Source organism: Rissa tridactyla, chromosome 11, assembly GCF_028500815.1.
Source record: "Rissa tridactyla isolate bRisTri1 chromosome 11, bRisTri1.patW.cur.20221130, whole genome shotgun sequence".
In the NCBI taxonomy this organism is placed as follows: Eukaryota; Metazoa; Chordata; class Aves; order Charadriiformes; family Laridae; genus Rissa; species Rissa tridactyla.
The window spans coordinates 18,447,715-18,470,272 of record NC_071476.1 but is presented as its reverse complement, the minus strand read 5'-3'; the positions used below and the strand labels follow the sequence as shown (position 1 = coordinate 18,470,272).

The 22,558-nt window shown below is 37.1% G+C and overlaps 1 protein-coding gene across 3 annotated transcripts in view; it reads right to left on the bottom strand.

Annotated features, from left to right (window-relative positions):
- RANBP17 (RAN binding protein 17) overlaps positions 1-22,558 on the bottom strand; it is a 159,938-nt gene that overhangs the window by 126,381 nt on the left and 10,999 nt on the right. For all 3 annotated transcript variants that reach the window (XM_054217200.1, XM_054217201.1, XM_054217202.1), the window contains 8 exons: positions 19,989-20,154; positions 18,257-18,330; positions 17,672-17,791; positions 17,267-17,413; positions 15,995-16,167; positions 13,167-13,360; positions 9,012-9,117; positions 7,307-7,442 (listed from right to left, as the gene is read on the bottom strand). In XM_054217200.1, the coding sequence (XP_054073175.1) occupies positions 7,307-7,442; positions 9,012-9,117; positions 13,167-13,360; positions 15,995-16,167; positions 17,267-17,413; positions 17,672-17,791; positions 18,257-18,330; positions 19,989-20,154 (1,116 nt within the window). The remainder of the gene's footprint in view (positions 1-7,306; positions 7,443-9,011; positions 9,118-13,166; positions 13,361-15,994; positions 16,168-17,266; positions 17,414-17,671; positions 17,792-18,256; positions 18,331-19,988; positions 20,155-22,558) is intronic.

The window sequence follows — 22,558 nt, the reverse complement described above, 5'->3', positions numbered from 1 at the left end:
GAGAGAAGCATTATTGCATATTAAAAATTGGAGTGTGGTTTTCCCAGAGGTAAAAGAAAGTTATTAAAACAACCTATTTATTGTTGATATAACTATCCATTTGTGCTACACAAAAAGTAACAATTTCAGTACATTAAAAGAAAAGCTAATTAAGGCATAATTAGTATTTTCTATGTTTTGATAATTAAGGGTTAGTTGGCTATTTCTTTTCAAATTTCTATTTGATGTACCCCAGCAATGCCTTTAATGAGCAGCTAACACTATTGAATCCCTGATGGCTGAGGAGTTTAGTGACCACTACTACATTACTTTCATTTATCACTGCCTCTTTACCTATAAATTAAAGTAGCCCTGTAGCTATGTTGATCTACTTTATATCAATTTCTTCATCTATATCAGCTGAATATGTATGGCATTAACCTCATTTACTAGTTTGGAAAAGCTGAATTAAAATGAGATCTAATTTCTAGTGCACAGAACAATTTCAAAACTGCCTGCTAATTTCCAGCACCTGTCAGTGTTGTGATCTTCACCTCGTTGTAATGAAATAAAACAGTATATATATTTTACAGCTCAGAGAAGGATAATCATTCATAAGTGTTAAGATATCATTAATCACGAAGATGGGAGGACCCAGAATCTTTGATGAGATGCCCAGATCAACGGCTTTACTTGCAAAGATCCCCATTAAAGTCAGTGGGACTGCTGCAGATCTCTGGGTCTTAAATTGGGCAGGGTGAAAAGTAGTCATATTCTGCACTGCTATGTATATTTTTTTTCCCTTTTTTTTTTTTTGGCTAGGTCATGCTTCTGTGTCTGCAGGCAATGTAATCAAAGAAACATACATATGCTGAAGAAATATAAATATAATACAAAACTAACATAAGTCAACAGAATACACATTACACATTAGAAGACAAACCTGTGTTCAGAGGCTAGATGATACCTGCTTACGTGCGGTTTTAGCTTTCAGCTACTGCAAACAACATACAGCAAGGAAATAATATTTTTTCCTCCCCTCTAAACACACTGTAGTCTAAATTCTAAACCCTCGAAATATTTTCTCATCATAACGTAGATCTACCTCATATGTCAAGTCTATAATTTAAAAGCTTTAAAAACATATATAGATGCATCTCTGAATGTTAATACAGTAACTTCTTTATATTGACCACATAAGCAAACAAAATATGTACAGGATACAGTAAGAAATCCCATGTACATCCCCTCACCCCAGTTTCTAATCATGTTTCTTGTATCTGTAAAGGCTCTTGACGATACACCAATCTATGCTCGACACCCTTCTTCACTCTCACCTGCCCGAGACTGCAGACCAGAGGGGGTTCCCCAGACTCCTGAGCTGATGCACCTCGGGAAGGTGACAACCGTATCCCTTCATTTGCACACGGGGCTGTTTCCCAGAAGAATCAGAATTCTAACTCCCACTTTTCTCCCTTGGGTACCTACCACTTTCACTGGGGCAAAACAGAAGCATGGCTCACTAGAACACTCTGCACACTAGCTTCCCTCCTGGAGGGATCCCTCAAATGACTGCCACCTGGTACAGATTAAAATTACCTCCAGACCTCTCTAAACACATCCAGGGCTACTGGTTGATTGGAAAGAGCAGAACAGGGAGCCATTAACTGCTTCACAGCGGAGCAAAAATATTTACCTAAATGCATTTTAACCAATAAATTCTTTTTAATATACGAGACAAACACGGAGTTTGCAAGCATAACTATGCTGGTTAAGACTATGGGTGGGATTGCTCAAAAATTGCTCTGCCTATAAGAGCTGAAAAAAGAACATAATCTGTAATCAGGCTCTGTTAAAGAGCACAGCTGACTCAAACACTTGCTAATTCTAATGTTGTTTGCCCCACACTGCCCTTACCTAACGTGTGAACAGGTTCCAGTTTTGAGCTCTGTTTCAGGACTGGCAATGGTAAACCAAAGGGATAACTCTAGTTAAATAGCGCCACATGCTGTAGAAAGTAAACATGACAAGCGCAAAATTAAGATAAAATCCTTCATCTCAGGCAGAACGTCACCAAAAAACCAGAGTGTAAGTACATGATAGACAGTTCTATACCCTAATGCTAAAGCCCACAATAGACTTATTAAATACACTCATATTATTAATGTAATTTATTTCTCACGTATAAAACCACTTGTAATCGCCCACTAAATACTTCTATTTCCAATGACAACATATGTAACCAAAAGCATTCCCCCCCAAAACTGAAGATGCAGAGGAACTAGCAATAAAAACAACTTTACTTCTGGAAGCATACATTTTTTAGGAGCACACTATTAGCATAACTCTTAATTGTACCTCAAGAGAAAAGTCTTCAACGAAAACCATCTTTTTAATAAAATAATTCTAAGCTGTACAGACATGAAAAGCTGAACTGAACACTGTTGAAAGTGTCAGGACTCCAAGTTATGAAGATGCCTTAAACTTGTTTCAAGTCAAAGACACAATTCTAAGTTAACTTAAGAAATTTTAGTAATTAACTTAGCTAAGTTGAATTTCCTATGATATATTAATCGGCAAAACTTATCCAACAAGTTGCAGTTTGATTTACTCTTGGCAGTCTCTCACTAGCAATTAGAGACAGTGGGAGAGCCAAACGCGGCCGCCCATGCCATCAGCTGCTCATCCAGCCTCTCCGGGGGCCGTTTGGAAGAGACGCAGCTTGGACCACCCCAGGGAAGGCTGCGAACCCCTCCTGTTGCTCAAATCTCTGATGTGGCTGGAAGCAGGGAAAGGTCCTGGCTAATAAGTCTTGCCATTTTATCCTTGTTTAGCCTAAACTGGCATCCCGAGTGCAAATATGCTGAAGTCTATCATGTGTGTTAACAAATCAACTCTGCAGTAACACAAGCAGCATTCAAGCACGAGGAGCAGACCTCCAGGTCTGGTCTACCTGCCACAGCAAGGAAAGATCTTGCATTGTTACTCATGAAGCATCTGCTCTAAATAAAAAAAAGGCAAGTAAAATACATTCTTAGCAACGCCACCTTATTTTTTGCACTTGCCATGGGAAGTTAGCAACTTAGCGGAGATGTCACCAGATCATCTCTAAATCACAAGCTACCCGATGAACATCTCACCTGTGGCTGGATAACTAAGACAAGATCTTCCTTAACATGGATAAGTGAGGAGCAAACTCATGTTTTGAGCTGGAAAAGGAGTCAGTCTCCTCTGCCAACTCTCCATATTCAAAGATAGTGTCATTCCTGTCATCTCAGTACCCATTTTCCTTTTAAAATGGTTGAAATGAGTTACTTGAAACATGCCAGGCTAAAACAAAACCCTGAAATAAAAGAAAAAGTCTTTATCGGTGGTTGATCGACGTAACACACAACGCAAACAGGAGGGCTCATTGCCCCCCTAAGCATGCCTTTCACTGGCTAAGCCATAGCAAACAACCATGACCATTCATAATAGTCTTAGTAGGAAGCATGAGATTAGACCAGCAGGACTTCTGGTTTATTCTGCACTTTACGGAAGAATGAATTAAGCATACCTGGATATAAATCAAAAGCCCCCATCGCATCTTGGGTAGTACACGCCAGTAGTCCATTACTGGTATAGTTAAAGAGCTTTTCCTAAGTCTTCCTTGCAACAAATAAAGCCAATTACAGCCTGTCTTTCCCTTGAAGGGCACTGAAAACATCTAATCACCAGCTTTTCGAAAACAACTCTTGGCATCCTTTTTTTTTGTCCCACCCCAATATTCTATTTGCTAAAGCAAGACACAAAGGCACTGCTTTGGTTTATTTGTGTTGTTGCACTCTCTCATGTGTCTACAGTTTACTTAGAAGTGTGGTGCCCAAAACCAGACACGGTATTCCAGCTGAAGCCCAGTCAGAACCAAATATCCAGAATGGAGTAAGAAATTCCAGCACCTGACACAATATTCCTACTACTACATCCACAAAGATGTTGTATTTTTCTTGTGTGCAAAACCAACACATACTGTTGAGTTACCCCTGCTTAGAACACATCTCCACAGCATTTTCTGCCTGATCAGAGATTTCCCATTGGTAGATGTAAGCGGGAATCTTCATTCCTACGCATGGTGTTTCACCAGCATTTTAAACTTTCAGGTTATTTCTCCAGTTTACGAAGACCTTTCTGGATTCAAATCCCGTCCTTTGCGATCACATTGCCTCCCAGCCTAGTGCCACTTGCAAATATAAATAAATAATTGGATAGTTGTTGATATGTTAAGAATATTGCAAAGGAAAAGTCTCGTTCAAAACAGCAATGTTTCCTCTAATAAACAACATGTGTTTGACGTCAGGAATCAGATTTCAAGGCAATATTACACTCCGTAGAGTAGTGGCTAACAGCGGCACACTACAGTAATGCTAAAGCTACCACAGATAGAAGCTGAGACTACAATTTCAGTAAAGCACGCTGCAGTGCTTTTCCAGCCAATTTGTTCCCTACTAGCCTCCCAGCATCCAAATCAGCAATGTGCAACAAAAAGATGACTCTATGAAGGCTAAGTCATATCAGCATTTAAACAAAATATGTATCGATAGACAAACAGATATTAATAGTGTTGTACAGTACCTGAGAATCCAGTCTAGTATTCAACAGAAATATAATAAATATGTTCATTCAAATGTCTATCTGACGCAAAAGACAGTATCTTGATGTATTATTTTTGTATCATAAGTGTAATCGTACTAAAAGTATATTACAGTGTCATGGAAGAGATCTCCAAGGGTTTTGCTAGTCTTCCTTAGTCAGCAAGCCCCAGTGGAATGTTTAATAAGAATGCATTAATTTACCTAGCCAATTTTCTTTTTCTATGAGTTTGCTTTTGTTATGTGCACATACTTAAGAATATGAGTTAATTAATGAACAAAACTTCTATATTTATATAGACTTGTTCTACAATTTCATTAAGACTATTCAGCCTCCTCTAACACTGTTTTTCTGTATGTAAGCATATGATCAAATAGAGAAATAGTCTCAAAAAATTATTTCAACGTGGCTGAAGCATGCAGAATTTCCATTATCCAGTCTGTAAATAAAACAATTCAAGCAATCCTGAATATTTATATAAATGTGTATTAACTTAGTCATTTGATATATGTCTCATTTTTCTGCTTCCAAGTGTGAGCCTTTTTATTGCATATTTGTAGATAGCTGCCAGCAAGACACACAGTATCAGAGGATTTACAACTGTGAGGGTAGAATGCCATCTGCTGCTATATTTGCTGCTACAGCAGGATAAAACAGAAGAGTCACACAAGTGCTGCCTTCTGCCTTTCTCTTAACTGCAAAACGTATACAAACGCCTCTTTTTGTTTTATTAAAAGTTTAAAAAACCCCACCAAAACTGTGAGCACAGATGCCTTTACACACAGCTTTTGTTACAACATCTGGTAAAATAATGTTGGACCATGGGATTCTATCAATGCAAATAGAGGCCGTTGTATCTGGCCTACTAGAACAAAACCAAAAAGGAAGTGTAATTTGACTGCAAACTAAATTATAGTGATAGATAATGTAATCAAACCACAAAAAAAAAAAAAAAGGCACACTTTGAAAATACATTTGCAATGAACTACAGAGTGGCTAGACTGCAGCTAGAATTTAGAGACAGCCCCCCTCGAACTGTTATGCACCATGAAAGCCTTGCTAAATTCCCACTTTCCCAGTCTGGTTACACGCAAGACACACATCATAAGCAAAGGCAGTATACGGAAAATGATGTATTAAGAGTTTCATTCACGTCCACTTAACCAGGTGAGGGGAAAAAAAAAAAAAACCACAAAAAAACCAAAACAAGACAACAAAAAGCCATTTTCTCAAATTCATACTACAGTTTTGCCCCTCGTCCTTTTGGTAAAAGCTACTTCTTTCTGTTCAAAGTGCTCTCCAATATCAAATGAACACATTAGCCAGCATTTTTCTCAATAATTAACCATTTAACTTTCCACACACAATGCAATTGCAGAGGCAGTCTTATGGTTATTCAAAACATATCGCTGAGCTGGATAAATCCATATGTATTGAATTCTTGTGTAGCTGGCAAGCGTTCAAATTTCACATTTTTTCTACCAACAAGGGAGCTCCAGCTGATTAGGTATAAATAATGTACTTTTTTGCACACTGCATCACCCCCACACGAACGCTTCTTCCAGCTTTCTGTAAGGATGGACATAAAAAGCTTGGGTATACAATCTCCTGTAACAATCTATTATAGCCTAGTATACATCAATAGGGCTTCTCCATACAGTTACACCTCAGTCAGAATATAAGGTGAAATCAAAACCCTCAAAAATTGGATAGAAAGAAAAAATAATCCGGGAATTACAACTACTGTACAGCCATGTTGCCTTTGCAGGGCCGTCAGCAGGAGTTTTGCTAATGAAAATACCAGGAGCATGAGCACATTTTACTGTGTACCTTCTATTACTTAGCATGAGAGCAGTGCATCATATTTAAAAATAACAAATCAGCTTTGAGAAGTGAAAGGAACACATTGCTTTCATGAAAAAGTAATTCAGTATAGCGTAAAACTTCATTTTTAATATTAAGTGAGGAACCATTCGATAAAGTCGAAGCACAGTTCAAACCTGAAGGGATAAAAGAATTCTCGAGATTGGGACCGCTCACCAGAAAGCAAGGACAGAGTACTACACAAGTAAAACCAAATCTCAGTCACTGTCACAATTCTTGCTAAAGATTTGCTTGGGGCTCCAACAGAATTCTTTCAGTCTTTCTCAAGATCAATTGATCTCATCTTACTGACATTCTCTTTATAACATCTATATTATGACTGTCCCCTACAGTTAAGGTGAATTAACTGCTGCTTCTTCAAAAATGCATCTTACTTTTCCCCCTTCCCTATTTAAAATGCAGAAAAGCCAAGTAATGTGAGAAATACAGTGGAAACCACATAAATGAGTAACTGTCAAAAGAACAGAACTATTAAAAGAATAAATCTTGTGTACCCAGCTGTGAAATATAACACAATATAGCAGAACTCAGCTAAATGTTTGAAATAAAAAATTGAAATGCAAAGTAACCTAAAATGGTTTAATGAACATAGCTGTTAAAATATTAACTCCTTGCATGCCAAAACTCAAAAGAATACATGATACGGAACCCGCTCAGATGAACAACACAGGAATAAGTTCTCTCTCTCTCCATCCATCTAGCCCATCAGCCACCAGCTAAGCTCAAGACCTTTTATGTGTAAGATATATTGGCAGGTCAATTTCTGCACAGGCTTTTTTTATTTCAGATGTTGTGGTTTATAGCAAATATTTACCTTTGAGGTGTGCTGAAGCTGGTCTCCCACATATGTTTTACGGAACTGATCCAAGAACCACAGAATTGCCAGTTCTACTTTTTCATTACTGGACTGCGGTAACTGGGCATCCATCAAAGATATCAGCTGAAAAACTCTTAATGACAGAAAAAAAAAAAAAAAAGACGACAACATTTTCAGGAAGAGTTCTCCAATTAAATTATACTGTCATAGCTAATTTCTTTAGGAACCCATCAGCCATTTTTTGTTTGCCTAAGTTCCTTCTAGGATTTTGTTTTGTTTAGATGCTAATTATGCTAATTGACCACTAAAAACCTAAATATAATGCTTTTCTAATTACTTTGTGACTTAAAATTTTCTCAGATACGTATGTTATACTGTGGTGAGTTTGTAAAATGTTTTTTTCTTTCTTAGAGCATCAATTCCATGATGAAAGGAACAAAGAAATTTGAGAAGCACGGGTTGCAAACTGCAAGTGCAAGATAAGAGCTGTTCGAGTTCCCTGGAAATTTAAACTATTCTCCTTATAAGTAAGTTTATGCAGTATATAACGCACTGTCTGCCTCGCTTCTTCCCATTTCTGTCTCTCCAAAAACATCTGAACAAACATGTATTTTCTGACCTAAATCCTTACTTGGTATATATATCTCCGTATTACCAGGACTGATTTCGAAGAATCAATTTTGGCCTACGCCAGCAAAGAAAATTTAATGCTTTTTTTTTTTTTAAAAAGAAAGAAATATTTCCTTATTTAATTTCCCGTGTTCTTCTGCTATCTATTCCTTGAAATCCTAATTCACTAGCAATTCAAAAAATTATTCTCACCTTTTGCCAGTTGTGAAATATATAGTCAGTAGCTACTTCATCTGTAAGCCTGTATATTAAAACCTCTCACTTTTAATAAAAACATAGTGGAAGACTGCTAACACCACAGAGCCCCAGGGTAGATTAGGAAGGCAAGAAACAGAGGAGGAAACATAAAGCTTTTTATCCAATTCTGAGTTCTATGCTGTTTTTCCTGTGTTAGCTAGTGGATGTAAATAACAGGATCAAATATGCACGCCGTTTTTAACAATCATTGTTTGCACCCACAAGTATAAGAAAGTGTTTCCCACAAGAAATACATGCCATTCACAATAGTCCCTAACTCATCCCTTGCCCTAAAACTTGCACTAAGACGACTCTAGCACACATATTTTTTAAATCTAGAGCCTTCTTTTTTTATTCCAAGCTCTAGTGTAAAAATAAGTTTAAATTTTCAGTGGTTGCCCAGCAGTTCCTCTGCACTTTACATGCATTAATTAATATAAAGGAAGTTGTGCAGAAAATAATAGCCATAACTCACAACTAGTTAAACTAAAACTTGATACAAGCATAACACACAAATGAACACAGGTGGCTACATGGGCATATCTAAACGCTGCTTACAGTAAGAGACGTATTTGCCTTGAATTCTCTTCCCTTCCTCTGAAACGTAGTTTTGAAAGGATACCCCTAACGACTCCTTCACTGCTCACAGCGATGAACCAGGAAAGATCGAAGCTAATAAAATTGTCTTAATCCACAGAAAGTAAGTACAGTCTTTGAGCACCCACCATCCAAGAAGTGGACAAAAACTGCAACATTTAAATTCAGAATATCTGCTGATACTAAACATCATTAAAAAAATAATCAAAATAAAGAATTCAAAACAAGCACTACTTACCGACAGGATAATTCTCCATCCATGGCATCATGTTCATCAGTACTAGTGTACGTTAATCGTCCTCCCACAAAAGTACCCACAAAATAGACAAGCCATGCCAGACGTCCTAACATTAAAAAGAAAGAAGAACAGTTAATGATCATAAACCATGATGCTAGTACAATACATCTCCATAAGGTATCAGTAGTTCTATAAGGTATCAGATTGCAGAATGCTGCCAAGAGAATGGTTTGGTTTCTCCCTTTACCAGACTGAAACCTACCCAGACAAATCAACTAACAAGAACATCCTATTAACCTGGACATGCTTATAAATAAAACACAAAAGAATTAACCTAAAATGCAAATTAAGCAAACTCAGCCTGGTAAGATTAAATACGCAATTAATCTAGTATCCTCACTTGCCTGCCACAAGTTACTTCAAGGCATGGAACAATTTTACCTACAGTGGGGATGCTACATCTACTTATCATAATAATTGAGACTCACTACAAATCTACTTGTTTCTTAGTTCTATTTCAAATAAAGAATTCTTTGAAATGTTAAACTGCTATCTAAAGTGATCTGCATCTAAGACAGTATTTATGTCATAAATATTCTTCAAGAAAAGTTTGTGAACTACCAGATAGTTTTGAAAGTCTCTGTGGGCTGTTTTCCAAGAGGGTTTGAAAGACAGAGCTCATCCCTTTCAAGCCCTGCTGTCATGCCTTCCGATCTTGGGGATTATTTAGCTGCCAGTTTCCACTAAAGAATTTACAGGATCCACTGGCAAAGTCCTTATCAAGTAAAGTACAATGTCAGGATGATAATTTCTGTAAAGGTAAGGTTCCATAAATAACCCCTTGAGTTCATGTACGTAGTGTATTTTGTATAGACTTTCAAATACCAAAATCCTACTTTATGAAAATGGAATTCTTAAGTTTATAAACACTGAACTCAGGGGAATTCTTTTTGCCTTTATCTGCTGGAAAATCATTGCCACGTTGCAAAACCTGGATTATTTTAATCTCTAACACATTAAGGTGGAATATTTTAAATTGGACCTACTGATACCTACTCAAGCCACACAGATTCCTACTTCAGCTTTTTGAGTTGTGAATCCAGTAACTAATTGTTTCTCAGGAAAGATGCATTATTTTTCCCTAAAGTAAAATCAAAACCAAGACCCGAATAGCAAAGTAACGTAGAGACCTGTTAAAACTTCAGGATACTGATAAAGGTTTCTTCCTCAACTGAAATGCACTGAGACTATAGAACATTAAAGCTACTTTTAGACTCCATCTTTCTTCGGCAAAACAGACTTTGTAATAAATTAACATGAATTGTTTGAAAAAAACAACCCAGCGAAGACAACTCGGAATAGTTTCCATGTAAGTTAAATCAAGTTACAAACAAGGTTTCTCAATAAGTGAGATATTTACATAAACTAGAAAAAGTCTTGCCCTCATGGTGAGGATTTTACCAAGTGACAACAGTGTAACTCACAAGAGTGAAGACAATACCCTGATGAATAAAGTGTCTTCTGAACACATTTTGAAGTTGAACATAAACTACAGAAAAACAAATGAGGTCACAATGTGACCTCATTTTGGATATTTCTACATACGACGACATGCACAGTATCTACCAAAAGTCTTGAGGTTTTATTTCATGTTTGTTTCAGATCTCTGATAAACTAGTCTTCATTTACATAACATTAAATTTCACTTCCCTCATGTTGCAAAACATTGCTGTATTTTGAAAAACCCAGAACTGAGCACTGAATGCTCTACTTCCAAGCTCCTTCAACGAGCCATGATTAACAGTTCTGAGTATCCTTCCAGTATCCTTATGGCCTGAATCTGGTGACTATAGATCATCAGTACTTCTGTTTCTGTCAAAGGTATATAGTTCAGTATGTTCTAAACATAAAAAAGATGCTGCGGTCAAATATACATGAAAAGATAGTGCAGAGTATGGAATAACATGCAGATGATTTCAACACAAGTTGAAAGCATTACGGTTTATCCTAAATCTCAGTCTTATTTTTAAAAAAATACCACATGAGCACATGTCCAGGTTGGACGGGGCTTGGAGCAGCCGGGACTATTGGGAGGTGTCTCTGCCCAGGGCAAGGGGATTGGAACCGGATGAGCTTTAAGGTCTCTTCCAACCTAAGCCATTCTGTGATTCTATGTAATACAGTTTGAGATCTATAACAGAACACACTGTGTGACAGGGAACAAATGACTTTTGAGACAAGACAAGACACGACGCATGAAGAAGACTACCAAATATCTTCTCGTATTGTTCCTGTTCCACTCCTAATAACCTGGAAGGACAGTATCAGCTGTCCTACAACCAACATATTTCCCTGTTTCAAGACCTGTGCTTCTTCACAAACAAGACTCTTCCAAGGCAAACCCCATCGGACACACTACACATTGCAGCAGCAACAGCAGTTAATTTAGGACACTAAGAGATTGCACCATCATTAGCAAAACATCAAGGAACTGAAGCCTCCAAGAGAACAGACATTGCTCAAATGAGTTTAGCATTAACAGCTACTAAAGAACGGCCATTTGAAGACGGATCAAAAAGCAACTGTGAAGTGGTGCTAGCTGGTTCAAAGAGCCGAGCCACATTTAGGCCAATAATCTTTATAAAAATAAGAACCTGTCTTCCTTTTTACAAATTGCAGTAACTCATTTTTAAGCACGTAGTTATTTTCCTGCTGATAGCCTTCTTCTCTCAGCACAATAGCAATTAATAGGTATGACTTCTTTCCCTCTTTAATACCTTCACTATTTAAAATTTTCAGTGCATTTGCTTTTGCAATTACTAAGGCAGACAACATCTTTTCTTTTAGAAAATAATTATAGCTGTAATAATCTGTAATTATGGTTTATAACAGCAATAATCCCAAAGAAATCAGTCATTACCATAGATCACAAGTAATCATTAACTACTGTTAATGACCCATTTCTTGGGGATTATTGTTTTAGTAAACCATGACTGCATCACTATTGATACAGAGAGCAGGACAGTATAATAAAATGAGATCTTAATATTACATTAACTTATTTTGTAACATTAAAAGCCATTAAACATCTAAATTTAACTATGTATATCTAGGGGATACAATGGTTATTGTTCAATATGAGCACAAGTGTTTAGTTTGCAGAAAAGAAACACAATATTTAACCTGCACCAAATGTTTTCTAACGCATAACGGCAAGCCCCAGAGCACTGACACTGAAAGACTCCAGCCGACTGCTTCCCTTTGGCCCCCCATGACTGGGGAACCCAGTATAAATTCAGACCACAGCTGGTCAATGAAGTCAGGTCATTAGTGAAAGTTCTCCCAAATAAAAAGTTGATAGGTGCATAGAAGAAAGTGGTATTAATAAAAAGATAAGTAGGTCCTATGTAAATTAGTGGAAAATGGCTCCTATATAGAAGAAAACCAGTATATTCAAACTGTCGACAAAAGAACGGCAAAATAAATCACAAACATTTAATAGCATGCAAAGAAACAGCTGTATTATGCAGTAACCTGTCTCACCTTTTCAAAACAACACCCTTTATCCATGTAAAGATGCAACAGCCATAAGATAACTATATCAGGAAAGAGCCAGTAGTTATAAAGACAATATAAATGTGACACAGAGAGGACCCAAAATAGGTATATGAAAAAAAACATATTTAAGAAGTACTTATTATTTTTACAGCTTACACTACAATAAGTAACTTGAATTTCTTGAAAATTAGGTAATTCATCTTAACAGAGCTGTCAAATAAATGAAGGTTTTTAATGTTGCATTAACTTTAAAGACAGATAAATGCAAAAAGAACAAAAGTTAACATCCTCATTTCCAAAAAATGCTCATCAAGTTGCAGCTGGTTCCCATGAGGCATTAAAACGTTGATTTTTAGAAATCAGAAGTTTTTACAGCCCTCATGGCTATATTCTAAAGGCATAACAAGACGTTAAACGTATCAACTGTCAATGTATCATATTTAATACAACTAGTGAAAATGTGGTGCAAGGTGACTTGATCATTAATTCCTGTTTGAGACAAGGTCTATCTGCCGTAAGAGCACCACTCTTTTTCATATGCAAGTATAGGGGTACTGGAAAATAACACACAAAGTAAAAATTAAATTAAATACTAACCTTCCTGAACTGTGATTTCTAGTGGATTCCTACTAGAAGAGTGCAATAGTTTCTGGTAGTTTTGTGCATTTTGGTCAAACAGCTGTACAAGAAGCGTACAGGTCTTTTCGTATTCACACCTGCTGACTGTGCACAGTTGCTCCAGCTGTTGGAAAACGGTAGCTGTATCATCCAGTGGATCTTCTAAGCCATCTCTGGAATAGAGATAAAAAGTAAGCACTTCGCCGCTATTGCTTAAAAGCTGATGCTGTTTAACCATCCAGATCTTGAACCACTGTCACTGAACTGCTGAACTATAAAAGCCTTAGCAGCTGGTGAACACAACAGACAGACATACGATCTCATTTTATTTACACACACGCCCATACACATCCATACAAGCACAGAACAGTATTCTGTTTGTGCCTTCCTCTCAATAATACATAGTTTAAAAAGCAAAGAAGAGAGGAGATGAGGTTGGCAGCATGAACACAGAAAGGTAAATCCTGAAGGATTAAGGTCCGCTGTGCCTGAATAAAATATCAATGAGCAGAATCTTTCTCAGACTGGAGGAAAGAATGAAATACTTAGTAGAAATGGATTTTGCATATTCATCAAATTAAGCCAACAAGCAAGCTTCAGTAAAATTCCATGCAACTGCTTTATAAATTTTTATTTTATTCTGCTGTAAACAAGCTGTGACCCTATGGAATGCCGGTAACAGAGACCAATAGCTCTTGCCATGAAGTGTAACTATACTCATTACACAAATCCCAATAGGAAAGGTTTATTCATCAGAAGGTTACCCTTTTGGTGCACAGGCAACAATCAATCCATAGAAAAAGATGAGATCAAAAAAGCTAACAAAGCTAACAGTGCTAACATTCAAACTTTGAAAGATACACAGCAGCTGAAAATCCTGATGTTCCAGATGGGCTGAAACAGACCTCTTTCTCAGGTATTTACAAATATACGAAATAGAAGTTCTCCTTCTATTTTGCAGAAAACCACTCTCTTGTAGACCCTTTGTAGAAGAATCATTAGTTCTTCACTCAGCCTTATTCAAACAGCAGAATAGCTACTCAAACGCCTGAAAAGGGCAAAAGTTATTTTCCTTCCATTGTTCCAAGCTACTTCTTTGTCTGAAGGACCAGCTGGATGGCTCCTGAACAGAGGGTGACGTTATCAACTATACTGGTTTGCAAGAAAAATGGTCACTCCAGAAAACAGGATTTGTTTGCAAAGATATCAATTAATCTCCTTGCAGCAAACGGAAGAAGTCTTATGAAATCAGTTCCCAGACATCCCATGTTTCTCAAGAACGGTCTGGACATTTGATATTAAAGTCTACATTTGATATTGCTGTCTACAGAAATGCCACAACTAAGGGCCTTCATCACGTAAGAGAATAAGACAATACCCCAGAGGTATACAAATCACTTAGAGCTAGGAATAGATACATGCCAACAGCATGACCAAGACTGTCTTAAGAATGATACGTGCTGGCAGAAAAGATCACTACTTTCCTCACCTTCTCCCTACTTTTTCAAAAATTAGAAGGCTTACTCCTTCACAACGTAACAAGGACATCCAGGAGAATCTCTCATCAGTGCTAAACACAGAAACTGAATTTTCAGTGCTGATGGCGATGCTGAGGAAGACAACAGCACATTTCAATGGAGCTGGTCATGCCAGATGGTTTGACCCAGAAGCTTAGCCCTACTTACTGAGTGCTTCAAGTCTGGAAGCTGATATGGAACGTACCGCTCAGTAGAGAAGAAAGCCGAGACATGAGGGTTCAACCCTGAGATACCACTACAGAAAAGCTGAACAGAGAAGAAAACTTAAAAATGCCAAAAGAAGCGTAGGCTGGTTGAGAGGAGGCCCAGAAGAACTGACTGCACCTGCAATCACCTGCTTGTCCTTCCCTGTTGTAGCTCTGGAAATTCCCCTAGGTACTCTTAATTCTTGTTCCTGAGACAATGATAGAGAAGCTCGTGATTTTGAGCCATTAGGAAGTCAGCTTTTAACATACCTATGGTGAGAACATAAGGCAAATAACACCAACTACGGGTCAGTCTCTAAACAGTAAGATTTGCAGATGTGAGATTTTGCCTGAGACAAAAGGAAAACAATAGTGAAGTGGAATGCGCTTCCTCACACAAACAGAACAAGTGACATCATCCCAGTAATGTAAAATTGAAAAGGAAAAGCAGATGTGGCTTGTTCTGCAGTCCTGTAGTCTGACAGGAGATCCTTCCAGCAGGAATTCATAAAAGCCCTTGGAGAAAATTAAATCCTTTCAGCAATCTAAACATTTTTTTCTTATTTGCTATATTATAGTGTAGACTGTAAAGCCATTTACTTAGACTGTTAAAAAGAAGTTTTGAACTAAGAAATTTTAAATTGGCCAATTTCAATCTTGCCACTCTCTATCTTGTTCTATTCCTTTTCATCCTTTCTTGTGCATGGGGTTCATTCTGCTTTCCCCCATTACTCAACCCTCCATGGCCCTAGAAAGTGACTCATCGAGAAAACACGTCACAGCTGAACAATATAGTTAAATTTAGATGGTCTTAAAAAAAAAAGGGGGGGGGGGAATAGGCTTTTTTCAAAGCACAAAAGCCCATGAGAGGAAAAACAATTAGAATTTACATTTGATTTTGTCCTGGATTTAATAAGCAAAAGGAGAAAAGTGGTATCAGCCGATTAAGATAATCTAAAGAAATCACCATGGTAACCACAACCAGCATACTTAGATTTTAAACATAATCAAAATATAATATGCCAACAAATCAGAAAATTAAACATTCCATATTACAGTTTTAAAGCTGCAATTACAAGTTTACCTTATAACGACAGGAACACATTCCAGTCTAGAAGTAATATAAGCTTTTGTTATCTCAGGTGCATATGTATCTAAGAGGTGGGGTTCTGCCGTTTTCACAAAAGGTACAGATGCTACCATTCTTTGCCACAGAGTTAGCAAATAATGAACGCTATTTGGAGCAAACTCCCAGTGCTACAAGAAAACAAAACATACTTCTGTTAAAGCATCCCAGTGTGAAATTTCAGTTGCGAAACGTGATGCTTTTACCTTAAGTAGTCTTACTCATTCACATAACTACTAAAGGACCCAGTCAGAACTGAGACACACGTTATAGAGTAGATGCAGAATTACTTGTAGACACTCTCGCCTCCTTCAAGTGAAATCCACGATTCGAAACGCAGAGCTAGGCCTAGGTTCTTACACAGTACATGCTGAGATTCAAATGCTAGAAAAGGGCCATTAAAAAATCCTAAACCTTGAGTGGAAAACTGTCTAGAGCCACCCAAGAGGAAACGCAAAGAACAGAAATGCATCTCAACGTTATTTTCTCTTCAGAACTTAAGGAGTTGCCATTGGCAACTCAGAAACGCAAAGGTCAAAATGTTCTCCTTAAGGTCACTACCTTCAGCTGTTACTCTGAAGAGCAGAGAAAGGTTTTGGAGGAAATGCTGAAATAACAATCGTATTACTCAAACAGTGTGCATGCCTTTACCTCGCTGTGCTTAAAAAATTAATCTGTAAGATTTTTAACACTGTGAGAATCTTGATCCTGTGATACGTGTCCTTCTCCTACAGATACCGGTCCCCCAAAAAGTTAGATGTTATTCCAGGTAGCTTCTGCTCTCAGCAGCTCAGCATGCAGGCAACTGCGTGTGTGTACATATATATACGCACAAAAGTAGAACTCAAGAACCTAGTCATTGTAGGCACTTCAAAGTTTACATGGGCGCGCAGGTATAAGTATTTTAGGGCTGGATAAAGGGTTTAATTTGTTGGATTTTTATTTTTTTTTAAGGGTGAAGACTAAGGCTGGAGGATTAACATCCATCAATCTCCAAGTTCAGTTGTCATTTTCGCTTTAAATCTGCTCCCATTACAAAACTTCATAGGAAGAGCGTGAGGCAATTCTAAAGAACTCAATAATCTGAGTTTCATCACTGACAAAAAAATATTTTTACGTAAAGAAAAGCCCCACCACCTCCTCAAAAAACACCAACACGGAGAAGCAGGATCAGTCCTCTTTGTCATTCAAGAGTTGAAGAAAAGAGAATACTTCTGTATATATTCTTACCTGTAGGCTAGTAATAGTAAAATTTGCTATAAGTCGGATGACTTCAGGGTAATCTTTCACCACTACTAGCTCTCCCAGTTGATAGTTTGTCTTTAGCCGAGCCAAAAACCGACAGAATTCATGGTAATTACCCGGATCAGATAAACCCTAAATTTGAAGAAGCAAATTTTTACAAGTTAACAGCTTAATCTGATAGAAATTTTATGAGCATTATTGCTAATTGGGTGACAATTCTATTTGCATAGGGGTTTTGCTTTGTTTTGAATAGAAAATCAAAGCAAACAGATATCTGGCTGAAAGTGGTTTAGATAGATTCAGTAAATTAATGAAGACTGTAACTGGAAAAAACAAATCCACACCTGTTTTAGCATTTCAAATAAATAAAATAATAAAAAAAAAAGATACCTGTGGATTTTCAAGTATTTGTTTCACTCCTTTGATGAGATTACCAAGATATTTGGCACGTTCTGGATTGCTGAACAAAGATCTCCTTGTAGAAGCAAACTGAACTAAACAAGAAAGTGCCTGAAGAATAAAAAAAAAAAATATCGTAAGATTAAGAAAAGTTAAACTTTCAGAATAATCATCTCAACGTTTGCAGCAATCCAACGTATTGCTGTCTGTAGTACATTCTGTGGCTGAAGATTATTTTTGCAGCAATGTCTATACGATCATTGAACACAATTATGGCTCAGTTTTAAAACGCCATTCTAGAACAGCTTCTGACTTCAGCAGAACAATTGGGTGGGTGGAAGTTTTCTATGTGGCTGAGTAGTGCCAAACTGGCGGAGGAAGGATTTAAATGCTTTGAGTTTCAGAAATGAAAACTGGGGCTGAAGTTCAAAGAAAAGACATCATGACTGGGCACTGAGCCAGGAGTCTCACAACATGCTAATGCACAGAGTAAAACAGGGTCTTTAGGACAAAGTATAGATGTAAAAAGACTATTTTCCGTAATTACTTGAGTGCAAATCACTGCGTGTCACTTACTAACTGAGACAGCATTGGTGGAAGAGAATGATACAAATCAAAAAACAGGTCCAAGGTCTCTGGCTCCAGGAAAACTACGGAAAAAGATAAGTTGGTTTTATCACTCTCTACAAGCAGTAATTAAGTATCTTATTTCACTAGTATCATCATCTTTTTAACAAAAACAAATAAGAGTGACATATCGCTGTAGTATCAACTATGAGTAGATGCATTAGTTCATTGAACAGTATTAAACAAAGCATTATTCTCTTTTATCACATTTAATCTATCCTATAGTTCATAAAGAATCCTTCCTTTAAACTGCAGATGATGCAATACTTTGACAGTTGCTGGTCTGTAACAGATGTAGGTAAACTGATTTCTTCAGGTTACTACAGTAGTACACTAAGACACGACAAGTTCCACGTACAAAAGATTAGTTTAGTCTATATTTAAAGAAACACAAATTTTTAACAAAAGTTCCACGGCCTATCCTGAAGTCTACAGACTGATAAACAGAAAATCATACTTTTAAACACCGAGTTACCTATTCACTGTGGAATCACATCAAGTGAACTATAACATTACCCTGTTTTATGAAGGGGTAACAACAGGGTACAAAGAGTTCACCAATAATTCATAATTAAGCAATCCCACAAATTAAGTAACATTTCAAAGTTGTTCCATTTATAAGCATGATTTTATATGAAGACTTGTGTAAAATAAAGCATCCCATAACAAAGGTTCATTTCCTTAGGCACTCTTTGTGTTTAACAACTAAAGAGAGATCCCTCCATGGACAATTTAAACTACCTAAACTAAAATCTTGGGAAAACCTGTCCCCTTCTCCTTCCTAGGGGGTCTTGAGAAATTACTGTGACTTGCCCAAATTCAGCCTTTTGTCAGTATTCCCCTGCTTGCCATATATTATTGCTCTTCATCCCTCACGCTGCAATTAGAGGCTACTGTACATTAATGGAGATGGAATGGAGTTATGCATAGAAACTGATGAAGAACAGCATCATTGAAATAAGGAAGAATATCAAACGCTACAGAGTGTCATGCTATACAAGTAAGCCAGATCTAAACCCCCCATCTCGGGTGTGAGAAACTGTGTAGTTGCTTTAGCTAGAAGTAACAGACTTCCAATCAGGCTCATTATTTTGCCAAGAAGCTGGATAAATTAGCCTACAAGGAGCTCCATGCTGCTAGTGCTAAACTGTGTCCATTACCCAAGGTAATTTCATCAAAGCTAGCTTGGACATATTTATACCAGTCCGCCATCTGCACTGTATAAGCCCAGCAAGTCAAACCTCTGGAGTCTAAGAGCCAAGATGCAACCCTTCTGCTGTCTCCATTAAGAAGCTCACACACTAGAGGAAACAAACACGCTACGAAAAAATTCACACAGTTTTCTCATCAGGAAGAAAACAAGAGAAAACAGACATGCTACAAATGCTGTAGCTCTTTCAAGCTGTTCATACGTCAGGGATGAGAACAGTATTTAGCATCTAATTAGAATAATTTGATCTACTATGAATATCTTTGTTATAGACTACATTTATTATTTCTGCCTATAAAAATAAAAATAGCAAAAGTATGATAAAAGTAGCAGAAGAGGTTTAAAAATAACCCACCAGCAAAAAATTCCACATTAAAAACTATTTTATATTTGCAAGTACTGTGACGAAAGAAGTCACACAATCCACGGGCTACAGACTTCAGACTACTAACAATTATGATCCATTCTTACTTGTTCTCCAGTTTGTTGGAATCTGTACAGTGCACAGGTCATCTGCAGATTCATCAGCTGAATTTCCAATGAAATCAAAATTAAGACAGTTTAGTACAAGTTTCAAAAGATGCATTGCTAGATTCTGTTGCCGTTGGTCCTGAAGGGTTAAAGGTTTTGCCAAGAGCTAAGGAGAAAAGAAATCCCATTAGGTCGTCTGCATAGAACATGCTTTAAAAACAACTTTGAAAAAGTAAAATGTTTGGATGTAAGTTCAGAGCAAGAGAACACATACTGAGAGAGAAAGACATCCTGCAACAGTAAAAGGTATAGTCTTTCCGTGAAGGCAAGGGGCAAATCATCATTACCACCTCAGAGACATCTTCCACACCAAGCTAAAGCTCAGACTTCTAAACAATTTTTAATCCTTTTTCATAAAATACTTCTAGGTAAAACTCAGCATGTCACTGATCCTGACTGCTAAAACAGTGCTGATGTTCACTGCAAAAATTAAACTGTAAGCATTCATATTTTTCAGCTCCAGATCAGCGTGGAATATATGCCATATACATCATATAGTTAAAAATTATCTCAACAATCGGGTATTTTTCACAGTTTGATGTCCAGGCTGCTAAACAGTAAGAGTTTCACAGTATGTATACTCAAAAGACTGTTCCTTTGGTATGTCTAGAAAAACCTGGCATTAAAAAACAATGAAATGAACAGGCTGTAATCTGAATGTAGCTATTTACAACACCTGTACAAATACAGCTGTCAGTGTCTCTGCTGCTTTATAACCCCTGTAGTGTCAGAATAAAGAGGTACTTTGTAAGCAAAACAAGCTGTTGGGATCTGGAAGTCTACACTCAACATACTGTGAGCAAGAACACATTTTTATCGATCCTCTCTGTAATTATGATAATTTAAATAACATTTTATCTTAATGAAAGTACTACCTCAAGATTACACATAGAATATAAAGGCACTGAAAACAAACCTTAAATTCATTAGTCGCTGATGCAGTTCATGAACATTAAAAAGAAAACTGACATAATTTTGTCTAGGAAAAAAAATAAAATAAATGCAAATGCAACAATTTTATCTAGTTCATCTGCTCCTTATTTAGATTCAAAGTCACATCTCTCAAATTTATCAACAAAAAGTTTTTAAATTCAGATGACGGTAATTAAAATCAACTGTGTGTCATCAGATGCCTCATTAACTTGATAATAACTGTTGCACCACATTAGAATAGACACTAAATTATTAATTTGGCTTTGAAATCAACATTGAATTTTTGTATGTCTTCTATAAACATAACCTGTTTTGCCACTAATCCTGTGTGTCACTTTCAAACTCTTGGAATTATTTCAGTGATTCGACATTTGTTAGTTGAGTGTATTTTTCAGTGTATTACAGACAACAAAATATTTCTAAAACCAGCTTCTTATACTAAAATTGGCATTATAAAGATACCAATTACAATTTTCTTATATTTCTCTCTGGAAACCTGTGTGATGTCACTCAGACAAACCTTTCAACATATGAGAGACTAAAAAAGTACCTAGGAAGTGGCTGCTGCAGGATACAGGTTCTCACAAATACATTTATTGTTTTGATGTGTCATAGGATTTACTATACCTAAGAAGATTCTTCAAAAAATATCCAATTCTTCTTTTAAATTATATATGTCGTCACTATTTATATACAATTCCAACACTGTTTTAAAACATCCTGTGTACATTAGCAGGGCACTCCCTCTTCAGAGGTGAGGGCTTACACGTTATTTTATTGCAATATATATATTAAAAAAAAATACTCTGCCTGTCACCTGAGCACTGGTAGCTTACCACGTGTCCTTTAAACATATTGCCAATGTGAAGTAAAACATGCTAGTTAGACTAAAAACATACTGTGAAAGAAATATAAGCAAACACAGTTTATCTCATACCTCAACCCTGAGAATTAAAGCTTGCGCCAAAAAGTAATCACTACCATTTTCTACTGACCCACTGTGATGGCATCTGTGTTTAAATCCTTAGCTTAAACACCTGTGTCCAAATTACAACACCTAATTCATTGGATTTTCATGAAAATTGCACAAACCAGCTCTCCCAAATAAGTCAAAGAACAGAAATCAGGCAACATTTAAAAAATAAGCTGCTCCCAAAAGCAAAGAGTTGCTTGAGCTCAGGAGAAGTAAAATGGTACCTCACGGTGCCCCTTCCACTGCTACGGAAGGCCTTCTTCAGCACAAAATGGGAAGCGCAAATTCCAGCTCTGATCTCAGTTCACCCTACCTGGTCCTGAGAGACCAGCACGCTGCTCTTCACCATCTCTGTCAAGGCTCTTGAGAGGCTGCAGCCTGAATTACCCCAAAGTGTTACAGACAGCATAAAGGAACTAGTGAAGGAGAGAACACCCTTGGCCAGATTCGACTGTGCTGCCACACCACAAGAGAATTCGTCTTTCTGTTTGGTTGCCACTAGTTTAATAAATAATTCTTTTAACAAATATTGAGATGGCAGGCCCAGCAAAACTGAGATACAATTAAATTATGAAAAAAAAATCAAAAAAGAAGACTAGCTCAG